At 40.9% G+C, this 19946-nt stretch overlaps 1 protein-coding gene and 1 long non-coding RNA gene across 2 annotated transcripts in view; both read left to right on the top strand.

The window, feature by feature from the left end:
- Window positions 1–7690: 7690 nt before the first annotated feature.
- On the top strand, window positions 7691–9428 carry LOC147819390 (uncharacterized). Its single transcript, XR_015436972.1, has 2 exons — window positions 7691–8980; window positions 9183–9428. It is a non-coding gene; the product is annotated as an uncharacterized LOC147819390 (long non-coding RNA).
- A 5908-nt stretch (window positions 9429–15336) lies between these two features.
- The window catches only part of LOC111651826 (tetraspanin-8-like), an 8206-nt gene continuing 3596 nt past the window's right edge, over window positions 15337–19946 (top strand). The window contains exons 1-5 of the mRNA XM_023401880.2: window positions 15337–15497; window positions 17207–17263; window positions 18853–18972; window positions 19076–19150; window positions 19603–19698. Coding sequence (XP_023257648.1) covers window positions 15438–15497; window positions 17207–17263; window positions 18853–18972; window positions 19076–19150; window positions 19603–19698 — 408 coding nt within the window. The 5' untranslated portion in view covers window positions 15337–15437. The remainder of the gene's footprint in view (window positions 15498–17206; window positions 17264–18852; window positions 18973–19075; window positions 19151–19602; window positions 19699–19946) is intronic.

Here is a 19946-nt window from a genome sequence, read left to right as displayed (position 1 = left end):
TGAGAACTTGGAGAATACGATGTGAGAACTTGGAGAATATGACGTGAGAACTTGGAAAATACGACGTGAGAACTTGGAGAATATGACGTGAGAACTTGGAAAATACGACGTGAGAACTTGGAGAATACGATGTGAGAACTTGGAGAATACGACGTGAGAACTTGGAGAATGAGAACTTGGAGAATACGATGTGAGAACTTGGAGAATATGAGAACTTGGAGAATACGATGTGAGAACTTGGACAATATGAGAACTTGGAGAATATGAGAACTTGGAGAATATGAGAACTTGGAGAATATGCGGCGAGAACCACAGCTCTGTCATTACATCCTGTGGAGTCGGTCAGTGGGAGTTCACAGATATTCTCTCTCGCAACACTTCTCTTCTTCTTGTTGATGAATATTACAAAACTTAGAGCCTTTTCTGCTCCATCACTTGCACAGCTGTGGGTTTTACAACACATTTATGTACAAGAAGAAGAAGAAGGGAGGCGGCAGAGCACATCAGTGAACTTGCCGTGACAGCAACGAGATACTGAACTGCTAATTTTACCATTGACGAGCCAACCTTTCTTATCAGCACAGATACAGTATCTCCACAGTGTAGCGACTGTGACGGGAAGTAAGAGAGCGAGAAGATGGAACCGCCCTTGACTGAAATAAAAACCCACCTGCAACCAGCAGAGATACAGTCTCAAAGCTGAAAAGTTGTCCAGAGATGTCATCATACAGTCATCCAGTTCATCCAGATCATTCAGATCATCTCAAATGATCGCAAGTGATCTTAAGAAATAATGTAGGAATTGATAAAATACCCTGAGACCTCTGAGGGTTAACAACATTTCGATTGAGATATTCTTCTACTGCAGTTAATGAACCCGTCACGAGTCACAGTCTGTTGTAAATATTCATCATTAAAAAGTTTCACGGTGTCATGGAGCATGGATCTCAAACATCCTCAACTGAAGCTGGGCGGATTATAAAATCCCAACTAAAGCCTGGTTGGTGTCTGATGTCTTCTGTCATGTCACTGTCACAAGTTTGGAAAAACCCAGAGTTTGCGGTTGTGGAGGGTGGTGGTGAAGATTTCATAAGCAACAGGCTGAAACAGGACGTTGGCATCCTGCAGGAAATTCCACCTTAAAACACAATGTTCAATAACGACTTTGCACACCTGGAAATGATAACACAATGCAAAGACCCGAGGGAGTTTGGAGACTGTATACAATTATTGAATGAGCACGTGAGTGAGAGGACTGAGGTGATTACTGGAAACACTGTCCCTGTGTCCACACCGAGAGTGGAAGCCGAGCTGTTGGTTATAGAAGTACATTCCAAACTAGATCTAGTTTTCCTGTGAATATGAATGTTGTCAGTCGCTGGCCCCCGCCTCCAGAGGAAATCCTACATCCTGTGAAGGAGCGGAGTGAATCCTGGACCAATAGTCTCATGGCAACGGAGTGGCACAAACACATGGAGCCCAACTCACACTTTTCATTTGAGACTATAAGCCATTCAGAATGGAAACAGTGTAGAAAAATAGATTTTAAATTAAATAAATACTTTTTCTAAATCATGTTGTTTTTCTTATTTCTTATATTTATGCGGCTGTTTACTTCTTGTGAGTGCTGGAAAGTAACTAAGTAAATGTACTCATGTACTTTACTTTAAAGCTCCTCCAGTGTAAAGGTCTGTGTCCATGTGTAGTGTGATTATAGATCAGCTCTAGCTTCTATATTAATACTGTGAAAGTATCAAAGCCTCAGTCCACAGAGAAATGCACACAGCCTGTATTCAGAAACTGAGCCTTAAAACCAGCCGTCAGGACTTCTGGAACTTTGTGATGTCACAACAAAGCAGTCACCAAGCCCCGCCCACCTGGACCCACCATCCAAACCTTGCAGGATTTGGTTTCTCTGAGTGTTTTTACCTGAAATCTGCTTTATTTTTAATGGATCACTAATCAGAGGAGAGGCCCAGAGCCTCCTCTCTTCTGATTGGCTCACAGACATGTTGTTACTAGAGCTGCAGAGAGAAGCCTGAGAGAGGAGATGTGAAACTACACTGAGATGGTTTTTATATCTTCGATACTTCAAATAAAACACAGAAGAAGAAAATATGGAGCTTTAACTGCAGTTTGCTTCTTCTTCCACTGCTGGAGATCAGATCACAAAGTGGACACGATAATGGATAATGACAACATGTTTTTTAAACCAGGTGCAAGCAGGCGCCCCATGTGTAGAGGCTACAGTCCTCACTGCAGTCGGCCCCAGTTCAAGTCCCACATCGGACGGCCTTTGCTGCATGTCATTCCCCCTCTCTCTGCCTCCCCATTTCCTGTCTCTCTCTACTATCCTGCCCAATAAAGGCACAAAAGCCAAAAGAAAAATAAATAAATAAATAAACCAGGTGCAAGTGCAAACACCCGTGGGAAACCAGAATCAGTGACAGAGCGTTAACAACTTGTGTTTTTCCGCCGTTATGAACAAAATGAAAGTGTGTCAACAAGAGTGTTACGACGCATGAGAGCAGTTTCAGTTTCAAGTGTCGGGTTACCCAACATTTTAGGTTGTTTTTTGGGCTCTGTTCATGTTGTTGCTTGTTGTGGATCTCTGCTGAGATTATGTCTTCACTGTTTTCTCTGAGAATTTGGGGAGTTTCCATTCCATACGTTACATGTGGGGTTTTTTCTGGGCTGATTTCTGCATATGTCAGTTTAACGTCTATAATACCAACAGAATCAGCAGCATTCACACCCTCATGCTGAGAAATCAAACGATGAAGAAGATGTAAGTGGAACCGGTGGAGAAGAGTAACAGATCAGTGCAACACATGATCAGTCTGGTCCGGTCGTTTACAACACGTGAAGTCAAAACTGTTGATTCCAGCATGAATATTGTATTAAATCTGTGGAGGGTGGAGGACACATGACCTGTAATCTAAACTGAAGTTAAAGAGAAAACAAAACCAACAGAGATAAAGTGAGACTGACTGAAGAGTGAAGAGAGATCTCGACCAGGTCAGACCAGGTAAGCCTGCTCCGCCCCCCCCCCCCCCCCCGCCCCCCGGCACCTGCAGGGAGCGGCACAAAGACACCACTTATACAGCTCTTCAATTACACATGGAACACCACACAATACATGACCTTCATTTTACACTGTGTGTTCTTTTTTCTTTTTACGTGGGTGGATTCTTCGGTTTAACCTTTAAGAGGAATCCAAACTGCTGCTGCTCCTTAAACTAATTAAAAAGTGTCATTTTCAATAAGCTTAAAAAACCTGCACACTGGATGAAAGTTCACTGCAGATTACAGATCGAAAATATACGTCCCAGCAAAAAGAAAAGACACAAAACTTCTTCCAGGTTTAACAGCTTCTTCATCAACCTGTTGTATGATGCTTATTGACTGTAAATCAACCAGCTCAAATCTCCATTTTGATGATTTTTTTTTTTAATGCATTTATTTCAGTCTGACAAATTATAAACTGCCAGGAACCCAAGATATATGAACTATAACAGGCACCTGTGAAAATGTTCACATCTTATTATTATACAACAGCTGAAAGTTGTAAAATCTATTGTTTTACTATTTGTACACACTAATACAGCAGAGATATGTAAGAAATGAAACTTTACATGTAAAGGAATTTTTGTCCAACTAATTTTTTTTTTTTTTCACTAGAATTATAAATGATGGAAAATATGATCAATTCAGACTCTGTGCGATGAAAGTGTGAAAGTCCCACATCAGCACTTTTCTTCAGTTTGTCTCGAGGTGATATATAAAGTTAACAGGAGGATTAAGAGAAAGAAATAAAAACAAGCAGCAGGTATTGATGCAGGTCAATCCGCTTCTGGTTTCCATGAAATATTAACGTTGTGTTTGTTTGAATCTTTACTACGAAGAGCAGATTGCATCACTACTCTGCCTTTGATTGTTTGTATCTGCAGTCTTCATCTCAGACCTCAACTACTGAAGGATGGGAAGAACGTGGGAGGCTTCACCATTTCCTGCTGCAACTGACTGCAAAGTGACAGTGGAGGGAAACTCAGAGGAAACCTTTAACATATACAGACGTAGAAACAACCAATGACGTCATCTGACCGATCAATAAACATATTCCAGTGAAGGGGGCGTTGCCATCCAGTAACAGACCTCTGAAGCCTGTGGTTCCTCTCTCCTCGTTTGCTCTGAGGTGCAATTTAAAAAAGGACTTTGAACTCTATTTAAAATATCTGTGATTTTAACAACAAGTGTTGATCCATCAGAAGATATAAAAACCATCTCAGTGTAGTTTTACATCTCCTCTCTCAGGCTTCTCTCTGCAGCTCTAGTAACAACAGGTCGGTGAGCCAATCAGAAGAGAGGAGGCTCTGAGCCTCTCTTCTGATTGGCTGACTGTTTTCTGAGTGATCCAATAAAAATAAAGCAGATTTCAGGTAAAAACACTCAGAGAAACCAAATCCTGCAAGGTTTGGATGGTGGGTCCAGGTGGGCGGGGACTTGCACTCGTTGTGACATCACAAAGTTCCAGAAGTCGGGGCGTCGAGTAGCTCAGTTGGTTGAGCATCCGCCCGACATACAGAGGCTACAGTCCTCGCTGCAATTGGCCCCGGTTCAAGTCCTGCACCGGACAAGCCCTTTGCTGCATGTTATTCCCCCTCTCTCTGCTTCCCCATTTCCTGTCTCTCTCCACTGCTCTGTCAATAAAAGCACAAAGTTCCAGAAGTCCTGACGGCTGGTTTTAAGGCTCAGTTTCTGGACACAGGCGTCGTGGTAATTCTGTATTTCCTCGCAGAGAAATGAACAAATAAATGATACAAGAAGCAGCTGTCTTTTGTATTTGAGTATAACAAAGTCAATCAATTTCAGCTGAAAGGACGGAGCTCATGGAGAACAGTCACAGTTTCATATTTGTAGTTAAATCATGCCATAGGGAGACGAGGGAGGCCTTGAGCTCAGCCACCTTATCTTTGACATGATAAGTGTGATGATGAAAATGGAGCGTTACCTCATCATCCACAAATTTGGTCTGACAACAGGCTGTGTGCATTTCTCTGTGGACTGAGGCTTTGATACTTTCACAGTATTAATATAGAAGCTAGAGCTGATCTATAATCACACTACACATGGACACACACCTTTAAAAAGGAGCCATTTGTACGTTTTATTTCTATTGTTTCAAAGGCATCGTTAGCATTAACAGCTAACAGGGAGCAGTAACTCCCTGGAGTCTGTTTGTCTGACGACGTGTTATTTCTCATTTAAAGAGGCCAGATGACTAACCCTAACCCTAACCCTCACATGACATCTAAACTTCTGCACACAGTGAGGTGCATGAGCCTCAAGTGAAAGATATTCCCTCGTTTAGTGTTTTGATGATAGTGAACATTAAAACCTCCCACAGCCACAGGTGAAGGCCATAATACAACACAGAGCATTACAGGATGTTAATAGCTTAATTCTATCAGGCAGTACACCTGCGTGGGAGCATCTATGTTCATTAGATTTCTCATTTATTCAAGTTTTTTTTTTTCCCCTCCCTCCCTTTCATTTCCTGATTAGCATGCTTTGCTGACATGAACACGCTAATGATGAAATTAAACCCTGGCTCTACGTGAGTGGATACAGATGGAGATGTAAAGCAGGAAGAGCAGCAGCAGTAAACAACTCACTAGCTAATGTGATTGTAGCTATCTGTCATCTGCAGTTCAGGCGGAGAGACGATGTAACGCGTCGCCAGCGGCTCCTCTCAAACCCAGTAAAACCCCAAACTCTCTGAACTCTGCAGAGAGGGACACCGGTCGGACTATTTTTGGATTTAAGAAAAAATACATTAAAGGATAAGTAATAATGAAATTATCTCATTAACAAGTGTGTATCCAAAGCCTGAGCTATAGAGCTGCACTGTTACTGAAACCTATTAAAAACACATTAGTGAGCCACGCTGAGCAAAGATTAATGTGCCACAGAAAGTAGTCCCCAACAAATGTACTATTTCCTCCAGTTTGAGTAACCACTGGAGGAACTAATAGGTCGGGCCTTGTCTTTTACATAATTAGATATCAGGAAATGTTATTCATTCATAGTATAAAGTGTATTTAAATGTTTATATTCATAGTGAATCATATCTAGAAACAAACTGGTGGACCAACAGACAAAGCGATCATCATGGGAAAAACATACATTTTAAATAGATGGTTTTGCGTGGTCAGAGAATAAGTGAGTCTTGCTGTGTGTGTTATGATAAGTGTGTTCCTCTCTTAGTGCAGGGAGCTAATTAATGTGGAGGGAGGTCTGCAGGGAGCGTTTCTGTAAAGTGCTGACTCCCTGTAGTCTGCGGTTCTTCTCCGCCTCCTCACCGACTCCATTACCTCCCGAAATCATCGAACCAACTGCAAAAACCCTGCTACTGACTTTTCATTTGTTTGTGTTCTGTTGTTGATATTCATCGTCCCCAGAGATAAAACCGCTATGACCGATGGCTGATGGGCTTCGTTTGTCATGCTGTGGCTGTACTGGAGAAAGTGACTGATGAGAAACAACAAGGTGGATTTTTCTCAAAATTTACAGTGGATATTCACAGTCTCCAGAGGGTGAACCCCTAATTATATTCATGACCCTCTGACCTTTCCTCTGGTGGCACCATCAGGACAAATTTTCCACTTGTACAAAAGCAAATATCAACATTTTATTCGGTGCATTACGATGACATTTACCGAAGACATACAGTGCGTGCTCCCCGGAGGATGAATCCTTCTGATCCTAGACAAATTAGTGACTTTTTCTTTAGCGTGATGCATATTTCATCAAGTTAATACAAGATAGTTACCGGGAAAAAATGTTGTGAAATGTTTTGTTGGTAATTTTATGTTGAGTGGTAATTGAAATTGGACGGGGTTAACCTTTCCAAACAGCTCACATCAATTATGTAACTTTGAAAAGAGATGACTAAATATTATTTTCACACAGAAATCTTTCATTCTTTGCAAATTGATTTTCACAGCTGACTAATTATTTGATCTTGGAAACTGTTGAGGGGGAACAGAAAGTGAAACGCCGCCTTCCTTTGGCACCAAGGTCATCGCTGCAAATGTCTTACTTGTGTGTTCATAACATTTAAATCTATCTGTACATTGAGAGTCTCACCAGTGTTCCTGGCGGCTTCCAGGTCTATTTACGGTGCGATAAGATGGGAAATATATGGAGCGCCGGCCTCTTTATCAGTGTTACTGTTGTTCCTGAGACAAGGTCAGAGTCTCTTTGGGGGGAAGCTCCTTGTGTCTGTCACCGGAGCAGCTGAACACATTCACCAACACTTACCTCCACAGACACACTGCCGGCAAATGAAGCATAAAGCACAAACCAGAGGACGAAAATCTGTCTCAGCTGAAGCGTGAGAGTTTCTGTCCATAAGTGAAATTAAACATTACTTTGTTAGCATGACAAAAGAGTCAAGAAAAACCTACATGACTAATGCAAACACTACGGGCTTGAAAAGAAGACTCAGTCATGTAGAGTCAGAACCTACATGACTGAGAGAAATCCACGGGACCAGAAGACGTCTTTCAGTTTGAGTCACAACCAAGACGAGTCGCGTCAGACCAAGAGTTAGAAAACCTACACGAAGGGAAGTCAAGAAATCGATATGACCAACACATCGTCTACGAGACCCAGACAAGTGTGTGTCACGAGGTGTTGGTTGGTTTTCTGATGGAGAATTTGTGTGCGTTTTAATGTTGTGCTTGTGTTGTGGATCTCTCTTTCTAGGGTTCCTGCTGAGGTGTGTGTGTGTGTGTGTGTGTGTGTGTGTGTTGGGATGCAGGTGTGCAGGGGCTGATTGAATGATTGACTGTGTGAGTTTATAGGTTGTTCCAGGCAGCTGATTGGTTCCAGCCTGCAGGCTTGCAGTGTTAAGGCCGGCTTCTTCCAGCTTCTGCAGGCGCTCATCTCTCTCCACATGTTCGGATATTGCATATAGTTGCTCATGTGAAAGCTCAGCCCAGGTGCCGTAGGGGTGGGGGGCAATTTTGTTTAACCCAATGTTCTCCAGTTTTTGTCAGGTTAGGAGTTAGGTTAGCGGCTTGTCTTTTTGTTCCTCTTTTGTTTGAATAAGTAAGTTTAGGTTCTTTAGTCTGAGTCACTTCTGTTTGTTATTTTGCCGTTGGCCCAGCCTGAAGATAAACACATCTTGAATAGAAAACCTAATGGGCTGTAATTCCTTGTGGCTGGTGGTTCTCGGGAGCTGGGAAGAGGGGAGTCGCCAGGGTTTCCCCAAGGCCGGGTCGTAACACGAGGTCTGAATGACAAAACCTGTGTGGAAGAGAGAGGTCAAAGTTGCAAAGGCAAAACAATCCAGATGATCAAAAAGTCCGACTCCTACGTGGTTGAAACAAGTCTGAAGGAGAGACCTACGTAACTGTGACGAGTCTAAGCCAGAAAACCTACGACAAACCTGCCGTCAAAGTCACCAAGACAAAAGAAAATCCTACATGACCTGAGAGAGATCATCAACTGTGACTAAGACATGTGTGAGTAAGAAAACCTTTGTGGCAGAAAAGGTCAAAATTTCAAAGTGTACACAGTCAAGACAAGTCACGAGAGAGAGAGAGAGAGAGCGAGAGAGAGCAAGAGAGAAGGTAGAACTGCAAAACCTGGCTAATCACAAGTCTGAGTAACAAAACTACAAAATCAAGACCAGGTCCCAGTTTCCAACAGAGTGGATGCTGCCAGGTAAAGAGTCTTTACTGGCAGAGCTGTAGTCAAGCAGCAAATAATCAGAAACAGGAATCAGGCAAACTGAGGTATGAAGCGCTTGGCAGAGAGCACAAAGACAATCCGACAATCGGTGAGTGGAAACAGGGAGGTGTTTAAACACAGAGGGGATGATGAGGTAAACGGGAACAGGTGTGTGCAGGGACTGAGCAGCCAGCAGGCGGGAAAACCAGGCGCCATGAACCACGACAAGACCCCACTGACGGTAAGAGGAAGAATATAATTCAACATCGTGAATTGAAAAGCTGTGTTTTGTCACATCAACCAGGTCAGCAGATGCTTTAACAGCAGCTCTGCCTCATGACCTGTTTTCTTTTGACCACAGCTCACACAAAGAGTTCATGAATTTACCCCCTGCTCTAGTTTTACCCTCCTCCTCCTTTTTTTAACACCTTTTGGTTTTTCAGATGCAGATGCACCAGAAACGGCTCCTCACCAAAACCACAACCGCCCATCGTGTTGCACACTGAATGAAAATCACAAAAACACATCAGGCGAATCCTGAGCGACGTTCTAATAAGTTTCCTGGAGGGAACCTGTTGTTTGGTTCTGTGTAGAAAATAGCTCCATTTGAACTGGTGTAAATATTCATTCATCATTCACTTAGTGTAGTTTGTACATTTACTGTGCACTGATTAAACCGACTCATTCAAGCACTTTCCTTATTCCTTATTGTTGCTACTAATTTACATCTTTCTTTGTAGGAACATTTTTATTATTATTATTATTATTATTATTATTATTATTATCATTCGGAGGTTAAGAAAAATAAAACATTTCCATTTATTCTACAATATACTGTATCAAAATACACCATGTGTTTATGTTCTACTTTTTAATTCTTCTTGAATATAAACAAAATTTTTATGCTTTTTAAAGTGTTTTCTCACTTTTTTATTAAACAAAAATAAAATAAAATAGTAAAACGTATAATAGAAACATCCCTCCCTGGAATTTTATGTCACTTTATGCTTTTTCATTTACAACCTAGATTCATGCATCTATTATTTATATTTTTAATTGATCTTTTGTTTTAAATTGATGTTGTTTTAACCTCCATGAGTTCATGAGGATCTTCACCATTAGTGCGAGTCACAACACGGTGAATGTGAGCTCAGGAACCAGCTGACAGAAGGATTACAGTCGACACTGGGTTCTGTTGAAGGATGATCGTTTGATTTTACAGTTTAAACAATTTAAACTACCAACTTAACACTAAATATTCTTAATACTCTCTGTGTTTACTGTTAACTAAATAAAGTTAGTATCTATCTATAAACTGATGCTTTTAATGCATTAAATACTGTGACTGTAACAGTACCTCCCGGAGAGAGTGTACACAGAACGCTTTGAGAATTAGATTTGCGGATACTGAACGTTATGTGCACTTGCACATGTGTGTGTCCGCTGGAAACAAGAGTCCACTCCCTCTTATTCTAACGATTTTAACGGCCTCTTTGTCCTCTGACCTTGAGACAGACTGCAGGCTGCTGGGGGGGGGGGGGGGGGGGGCGTCAGCATGAACAGGCTGACATATCTGCTCTAACTTTCCATCCTCAGAACGAGTGTGAAAACCACAACCGAGCGTTCGCAGAGCCGACCGACCTGTGGCATCACTTCTTCTCCACTTTATAAACTGAGGTACGAACAGAAGCGTCACAGCAGAACGCCACGTTATAAACACAGCGATAAGCATGTTAATGGAGAAGAAGAAGAAGCTACAAGTCGTCGGAGCTGTGACGGTTCAGTTCACGCCCTGAGGTCAGGTGATGGTGGGAGGGACGCCGGGCAAACACAATAATAATCCCCACTTTCATTTCTTGTTTTTTTTTCGGAGTAATTGAACCACAAGTTTCATCTTCGTTTCTGAGGAAGCAGCTTGGCTTGGCTTTACATACTACAATACCCATGAGCCTCTGCTCTCGCTGCAGGAGAAAGTCCTTCTTTCCTTCTGCTGTCAGTCCACACGCCAACACTTCTCTTTTTAAATGACGTATTTAAATCAAATTGTTCTTATATTATTTATTCAGGATGGAAACTGTGACACAAAGTGTTTTCGTTGCTGCTTGTATCGACCCGAGTTGATGCTTTGTCTGTGAGTCTGTAACTTGAGGTCGGGGTCAGCTGCTCTTTGTGGGAGAAATAAAATCTGAATCTGAATCAGAAAGAATAAAATAAAAAACTTCGTCACTACAGTTTGAGGATAAAACAGTTTCTGAAACAAGTGAACTGATTTCATCTCCTGCCCTCGGATTATAGGAGAATTTAAAGCTCTGTGATTGGACGTTTTCTACCAAAATGCAAACCTTGGGAGTCAGAGTTATATGTTTGTCCATCCTCATGAAGGCCTCTTTTCTGCAGAGTTTGCCTCAGGGAATTACCCAGAGTTCATAGCGTTGTGATTAAACAATGGCTTTATTATAAGGGGAACTCCCAGAAGCGTTACAAGAAAACAGTAGGAAACCGCCATAAAGAAAAAGAAGGAAGAGGAAGAAGATGGATGGCAGGAACAAACCCAACGTTACTGTTACGAGAAACAAGAAGTTTCTATGTAAATATGAACCGACGAAAGTGAAGAGAGGGAGTAAAAACGTTTTGGGCGTTGCCAAGGTAACGTGATAAGTCATAAGGTCCCGTCAGGGTCACGGGCTGATGTAAGAATTCATAGATTAGAAGATAAGTGTACCAACACACACACACACACACACACACACACACGTGACTTCGCATTTACCCTTCGTTCGTCTGACGGTGTGTTTTCACTTTCCATCTCTTGGTTTTTCTTTAGATTTTAAGGTGTGTCTGTCGCTCACATCCTCACAGCTCCGCCCCCCCGCCGCGTGCAACACTGATGACTCATCGTTAAAATACCTTGATACGTATTAAGAAGCTCCTGTGTGTGTGTGTGTGTGTGTGTGTGTGTGTGTGTGTGTGTGTGCGTGCTGCTTGTAACCAGCACCTGCTCTTAACTTCTTGTTAACGGGAAATTTCTCTCGCAGACTGATTGAGATCCACGTCTCATTTTCTTTGCAAAACCTCTGAGTCCGGTCGGCGCAGGAGAGGAAGGTGATGATGATGTGAACATATTGACGAGGAGTTGAAACCAAAACCTTTAGTTCCCTAAAATCTTGCTTTTCACTTCTCCTTCAAAAACCGATCAAAGAAACATCTGTCAGAGAAGACGCTGAGAGATTCACCTCCTCTCAGCCTGATTTACATGTTGCATCTTTCCGGTCTGTCGCGTGGTCATCAGCTGACGCGACCATGAGGACGGGACGTCTGAGACGCTGCGTCCAGTAACTGTCTCCAGCTGTTGGTGGTCAAACCACAAACGAACCTCATTGTTTCGTTTCTGTGAATGTGATGAAGCTTTGAGTGGTTGGAAACATCTTAACAGAAAAAATAAAAACAGGGATTGATTTCAGATTCTTACGTTATTTATAAGAAATGCTTGTTTTTGACATTAAAATGTGAATAATAACAACTAATTGTGTTTTTCATATATTTTTTTTTTCTTCCACTTTGAGCCTTTCACTGATGACTTTAACATTTAACTTTCTATGTGTGTGAATTTAAGTAAACAAGTAAACAAGTCGCCCCCCCCCCCCGCCATCCTCACTGTGGTCTGCTGTTAAAGTTCGGGTCGGTGTCGGTGAAGCTTTTCCAATAAAAACGTAAACAATGAGGCTCGTAAATCCTCTGTGCTCAGACCTGCACATTCCTGAAGCCACAGGCAAACTCCAGACGGAGGGAAGAATCCTGGATCCTGATTGGTTGGCAGGTATCTGATGTAACTGTTCAGAGGAACGCCTCCTAAGTTCAAGTAAGGAGTCTTGCTTACTGGTTGACTGAAGGAATCCTGGACTTATTAGATCGAAAAATTAGGTTTTTACACGTGTGAATTCTCTGTTTGTGTACAAAGTGTTTTTCTGTTTTATTCTTGCTGGTTTATATCTTATTCATTTCTTTATCAACCTTTTGCAACGTGTCCTAAGACACATTTTCACACACGTATGCTAGGCTAAATAGCTTCCAGAGTGAAAGCTAGTCAGTTTAGCATACTAGCATCCAGTTTCTTCCTGTTGAAGGTTGTCAAGGGACCGAAGTCTTAACCCGTTAAGATCGGATGCAGCGTACAGGTGCATTATAAGATTACGTCGTTTTCAAAGACATGTGACAAATTAAATTCACCGCGATTCGTTGCGGGGGGTCACAATGAGCTCGCCGCTAACAGTCGAGGGCGCCTCAGGTCTTAAAGGGTTAAATGCTACAGAGCGCTGTGACCTGCTCACCACAGAAACTGACAGCGTGTCCTCTTGACTGTCCCGCCCAGGAGGAGGGAAGCGTTCTTACCATGGTCAAAGAGACTTGACTTTACTTCCCCCCAAGATTAGACAGGACACTCTCCACCCACCTGCTCGCTCGTGTGCAGGATCCATCGGCAGCTCCCCAGTGAACACACAGGTACTATCTCATGATTTGGGCCTGATCACACCGGCAAATTTAATTCATCCAAATATAATTGTTAATCGTTGAATCTCAATCTGAGTCTAAGTCTGAGGTCGTCCAGACAGGATGTCGTGTACCCGCCTGCATGAAAGTGGCAGGAAATGAACTTACACTGATGTGTATCTGCTTCATTAGGACTCGAGCTTTGAGGCTTCTGATGGACCCAGGTTACAGTCAGTGGTTTCTGCTTCCTGCTGCTCATGTCAACAACAAAAAAAGAAAAAAGAACCGGATGCCGGTCAGAACTGAAACGTGACACAGTTTTACCTTTTTTTGAAATTGGTTAATTGAACAAGAGGTCACGATTAATGCACCTGAAACGTCCTGCACAGCAGCGGTAAACCCTGACAGGTGTTTGCACCTGTTCTGACTGAGGGTCCTTCAGCAGGACGCGTTCGAAGGCCGACTGCATCACAACCAACACGAGGGGGAAAATAACGTGTTGCATATAAATGTTTTGCTAGAATTGGATCGGTAACATGGTTTTTGTTTGTACGTCGGAGGCGATTTAAAGTCACAGCGACCTGGAAGTTTCTCTACGTGTGGTTTTAATTTAACGATCGCTTTAGCTGGTTTCTCAAAATCACATTTTCACAGGAAGAGAAAAGAGAAAAGATTTTCATATTGAAATACTAAAAAATATAGATATGTCTGGCGAGACTCTGGGTCCCCAAACACACGGGGCGACGGTGATCCCAAGGGACGGGGGGGGGGGGCAGGAAGCAATCAGTGTCGTCCTGTGATGAGCATGAGCTTCTGCTGTCAGGGCAACGGTTCAGGATACAGTTGTCTTACACTTCCTGTCGCCCCTCATTCTTTCCAGCTCTTGCAACATGATGTTTGTCCAACTGAGAAAAAATTCACTGCTTCTTTAAAACATGTATTTGAATTTGTTATTTAACATGAATTTATCCTGATGTAATTGAATGTGTCTGTGATCGGGGGATGGGGGGGGGAGGGGCTCTGTTCTGCCCCGCCCACAGTTTTCTCTTCTCAGAGGTAGAAGCAGCATATGTTTGTTTTTTTTCTTGACCCTAACATTTTTCATTTCTGAGAAGTTGGCAGGAGAGATGGAGGCCTTATCTCACACACACACACACACACACACACACACACACACACACACACACACACACACACACACACACACACATACACACAGACATACACACACATACATACTACAAAGGGGTGCGGTCTTCCTGCTGTAAGCCCTTCATAGATCTAGAGCAGTCAGATCGGACACAAAGGTGCAACAGAACATCATTTTCATGTAAATAACTTCTGTTCTTTCTTCTTTTTCTTCTGGAGCAGCAGTTTCTTCTTTTATTCTGTTTTTCCATTTGTTTGTTTGGTCTTTTTTCTGTTATATTTGATTCTTTAATTAAAAATCCTTTTTTTCTTTCCAAGAATTACATTTTACTGTTTTCAAGACATAGTTTACGGAAGCTTTAATTTTCACAGCGTCTGTTCCCCTCGTTTGGTTTGGTATCTATTCTTTTTGTCAATAAAATGACATTTGAATTTCCTTGAACCCTGAATCACAGTTCGTCAAGAACTTTCTCCGCACTAGATCATCTAGACAAATAATGTTCAGCGCTCCCACACTTTGTTCAGTCCTCCTCACACCCTCTCAAACATTACATTTGGAAATTAAGCCTCATTATAAAACAATCAAACACCATGTTTAAAACATGTTTGAACGAATGTTTTAAATAGTCAAACTTCTATGTGAATGTTGTGAATTAATTTTGCGTGTTCTTATAATTAAAAATGATAAAAAGGTAAAATACGAAAAAGACGTCTTCAAGTGCTGAACTCAATCTGCAAAAGTTAAAATCATAAGAATACAATAAAAAACTTCTTTAATGACTTAATAAGTGTAAAAGAAGTTTTATTCAGTCGCAGGTGAAACCCTTTCAGTTGCATCTTGTCGTTTCCCTTGATTTGTTCCCCTGATCGCTTCCGCTTTAAGAAGTAGATAGAAGAGTTTGACGGCAGTGCAGCTCTGTGTGTTGTAACTCTGCGTCTATCCTCCTGCAGATTGTCTGTGCATGTACTTTATCACAGCACACACTGCTGCACATCATCACACACACACACACACTGCTTCACTTCTTCATCTGCTGAGAACAAATCACTGAAAACTGAAGATGGGAAAAATTAATGGATGCCTCAAATGTCTCTTCATCTTCTTCAATGTGTTGTTTGCTGTAAGTAGAAAAACTATTTTCCTATTTTTCCTTTTTTTTTTATATTTCTAATTTCATTTTCAGTTATATCTTTGGTTTATTTAATTTTTTATTTAGTTTAGTATTTGTGTTTGAAACGAAAGATTTTTTTTTAAAAAAGAGGAAAACTGGGAAAAAACAATCCACCAAAAAAGTAGTTACGCAATTCTTGTTCATCTTAGTTTCACCCTCCTTAAACAATTCAGTTTTAATTTTACATGTTCATAAACGGACAGGGACGCATGAGCTGGGTGAAAACATGGCAACAAAAGACAATATATAATTGTTTAATAATAATTGTTTGTTAAAAAATCTGTTTGATTTTTAGCTTTTTCTGAAAACAAACGGTGGAGAAAAAATGTGTAGTATCAAAACTACAAGATGCAGATTTATTGACAATAAAAGCCCAAAACAAAACAACAACAAAATGGTGGCAGTGTTGGTGGTGTCATGTAGGAAAGTGATAAAACATCAAACTGATTTTTTTTTTGTGCGGTTTTTTTTTTTTGGCTGATGTTCAATAAAAATTCACTTCCAGTAAAACCCTCAAGACGAAGAGCAGAAGCTAAAGTGAAAAGCTCTGATGCAGGTTCATATTTCAACCCGCCCACACAACCCTCACTACTCTCACTAATGAAGCTGCTGCAGAAACATCAGGCACTCAGCTGGATGGGCAAAGAAAAAACCAGCAGAAGAGAAAATCAATTTAAAGAAGGGCGGAAACATTAAAGGAGCCGCCTTTTGTTTTCTTTAGTGAAGGAATGTAATCGTTATTAAAAGTGTCACTTTAAAAACAATAAGGAACAATAATGAAGATTAACTCATTTCTCCGAGATGAAAAAGACAAAATGAGGTTCAAGAATGAAAAACACAGATGAAAGTGATGTTTTTCCTTTTCTTGGTGCCCGACACACTTTTCTTTTTTCTTGTGAGTGAGTGTTTGTTTCGACCTTCAGGTCGGTCACAGAAAGTCTGAGTGTTTAGATCTGTGTCTCCCTCTAGTGGCTCAGAGCAGAAATACAGCTACGAAGAATAAAGCGTCAACGACTGCAGATGTGATGCCTGGAGGACAATAAATAAATATAAATAATAAAACAATACAAAACACGATAATATAATATAAAATTATAAATATAAATGACATAGTAAACACACTTTATGAATGTTAGAGACCATTTTCCAGCCACTTCCAGTTTTTAAAGCTGCTGTAAAAGGCTGTTTAATGTCATTTATATTATGTCATCAGGTTGTTTCTGGTGTTTTTGAAGCTGTTTAATGTTTACATGAACTCAAACCTTTTGTATGATTGATTTTCAGAATATCCTGTGAAACATTTACACACTTTCTACACCCGATGCATTTAGTGTTGTAGGAAACTCTAGGATCCAAACTAGAATATGAAATAAAGTTATATGAGTTTGACTTTGTCCAAGATAAGATAAGATAATAATCCTTTCTCAGTCCCACAGTGGGGAAACGAGCAGCGACAAAGGGACGAATGGATTTAGATAAACAAACTTTGTTGTTTTTGTCATATTGGAGACAATGTGGGATTTTAACATTGAAATTCAGATTTATATTTTTATTTTTTCTTCTTTTAAAGAATCAGTTTTATGGCGTCACTCTTCAGTCTCCATACGTGGAGCTTTTATTTTGTTAAACTCACGCTAACTAATGTGATGTGTCCTCAGATCGTTGGATGTTTGCTGATCTTCACGGCAGTGAAGGCCACCAGCATCAGCTACCAGGTAAACAACAACAACAACAACAACAACAACAACAACAGTAATCCACATGTTTTTCAGTGTGGAATCAGAACACAACAAACATAAAGCCAGTCATCATATTTGTATCTTATCATTTGTTTTGTTTTTTTACCAGGACGATACAAAAGGACAAATAGCGCAAAGCATTATGGGATGAACTTCATAGTTTTTACCGTCATATCTAACCGCCGTAAACATCTCAGCTGTGCTCACTTTTAGTTTTAAATACATTTTTGAATCTGTCGTGATTGACTGAAACATAAACCTACAAGAATAAAAACCAAAGTTACAATAAACCTGAATTATCCTTTAAGCAATAAACAAACCACAAATGAATCAACTGTTTAATCATAATGGCTTTTTCATTTATTGCAACATTTAAAGAAAGGTCCTTGTGTGACCAGAGTAAAAGCTGCTTGTGGTTTTAATCAGAACGAAAACCGTGTGTTTGCATTTGTGAAGATTGTTTTGGATTGCGCTCGTCAGGACGGGGCATGTTGTAATCCTGTTTGGAGCTCATGTGAAAATACCTGAGGGGAAATGTTTAGAACAAGCCGAGGTGATGGATAATGAGTCTTATGAGGAGGCGAACAGCTGCCCAGATGTAGTGCAGGCTCTGGTTTCTTGTCTTAATGCAGAACAGATGTTGCTCGGGGGGGTGGGGTTTTATTTCCACAGTTGACACAAAACCAGGATGGCTCTCACAATGTTATCAGATCAGAAATACTGAAGGGTTACATGACGGATGATTTATATTTCTGGAAGAGAACGGCCTCGGGCCATTGTTTTTAAATAATCAAATTTGACTTCCATTTCTGTTGAGCTTGTTCCAAAAAACACGCTCAGGTTTTAGATTTCCAGCATTCCAGTAACCGCTTTTTCCAGGAAACCTGATATGGTTCCTTTAAACAGAACCGGCCCCAATAAAATACAATGTTTTGGTCTGTGAAATTACACTGGATGAAAAAACTGGCGTCATATATCTAAATATAAATGTCACAACACGTTTGATTGCAATCATCACGCTCTGCCAATAAAATCCCATGAAAACACCAACGACGAACTGATCTTACACTGGAGCTCCTCGAAACCGTGAGCGCGCTGATCCGGATCTACGTACACCGACTGTAGATAAGAACCTCACGCAACTCCACGTCACATGACCTGAACCGCCTCTTTAACATCTGGATTCTGGATGTGAATCTGCCGTGTAGCGTTAAGCCAAAGACAATAAAATCAACAAATTCTGAATCCATCATTTCTTGTATCGCAATCTGAATAATAATTTAAAGAGTAACTACATCAAAAATAGATAAATATTAATTATTATCATTGTCCTAAGATGCATCATCAGTGATAAAATAAAATAAAATAAATACTGGTATATGCTCAGAATAGTAAATTATAAAAACTCAACACGTCCTGTGGATATTTAGACTTTATCTTTAACATGTAAAGTATTGATTGTATAATGTATGTTTTTTATTTATTGATGGTAAGAAAAATGTCATTCTAAATTTCCAGTAACTCAGTGTTTGAGGTTGTGTCTTTGTCCTGTCATGGCGGAGTAGCTGTCGGCGTTCGGGACCCCCGGTCTGGGATGGCTGTGGGTGTTCGCCATCGGCGTCCTCGGCATCTCCTGCCTGGGAATCTACGCAGGCTGCAGTGAGAAAGGCATATTCCTAAAAATAGTACGTACAAGAGGCGGAACTAATAAGTATTAACTTTTCACCTGAGATATCTGTCTCTTTGATTGGATTAAACTTTGAATGTTGTTCTTGTTCCATCACACAGTTCGCAGGCTTCATGGGGGTTGGGATGGTCATCATGCTGATCTTTGGCATTGTTATCGTTGTCGCAAGAAACAAGGTCATTTATCTTCATCTATTTACTATCTATTGATTTTTTGATGCTAATTTTTCTCTCTTTATCTTGATCTTGTTTTTACTCTCTCTGTTCTGACTCCATCACTCTCCATCTGTCACCTCGATGCTAAATGTTGTTCTATTTCTGTCCATCTTGACGCTACCTTTGTTAACTTGATGCAACCTGTGGCTCTGAGCCTCTTCTCTGATTGGCTGACTGTTTTTCTGAGCGATGCATTAAAAATATACCAAATACCAACCGAATATACCAAACAAATCCTGCGAGGTTTGGATGGTGGGTCCAGGTGGGCGGGGCTAAAGTTCCAGAAGTCCTGGCGGCTGGTTTTAAGGCTCAGTTTCTGAATACAGGCTGTGTGCATTTCTCTGTGGACTGATTCATTTATACTTTCACAGTATTAATATAAAACCTCGATCTGCTTCATAATCTCTTTGCAGATCAGAGATGAGTTCAAGAACATCTCCGCTGAAATTGCAAAGCCCTTAATGGAAGACGAGGGACTGAGACAGCTGCTTGAAGGGATACAGATGACTGTAATGTTCTTTGTATTTTAATGTACTGCACTGAAATTTGAAAATTAACATTTCACATTTAAGCTAAATAAACCCCCCCCCCTACACTATCTGAGGATAATACAGTTCAATTAAACAATTCATATGTTAGTCTGGAATCAAGACTTTTTTATAATTATTTCCCATAATCTCCTGCTGCAACTGTCGAAGACTGTGTCCAATCGTTGAACCTCACTTTCTCATGTGTTTGCAGGCCCAGTGCTGTGGGC

Source organism: Seriola lalandi, unplaced genomic scaffold, assembly GCF_002814215.2.
Source record: "Seriola lalandi dorsalis isolate HSWRI2012SDOR001 ecotype SW California unplaced genomic scaffold, Sedor1 jcf7180002053799, whole genome shotgun sequence".
Taxonomy (NCBI): domain Eukaryota; kingdom Metazoa; phylum Chordata; class Actinopteri; order Carangiformes; family Carangidae; genus Seriola; species Seriola lalandi.
Note: the sequence above shows the minus strand (reverse complement) of the source record. Positions and strands in the feature narration are given on the sequence as shown.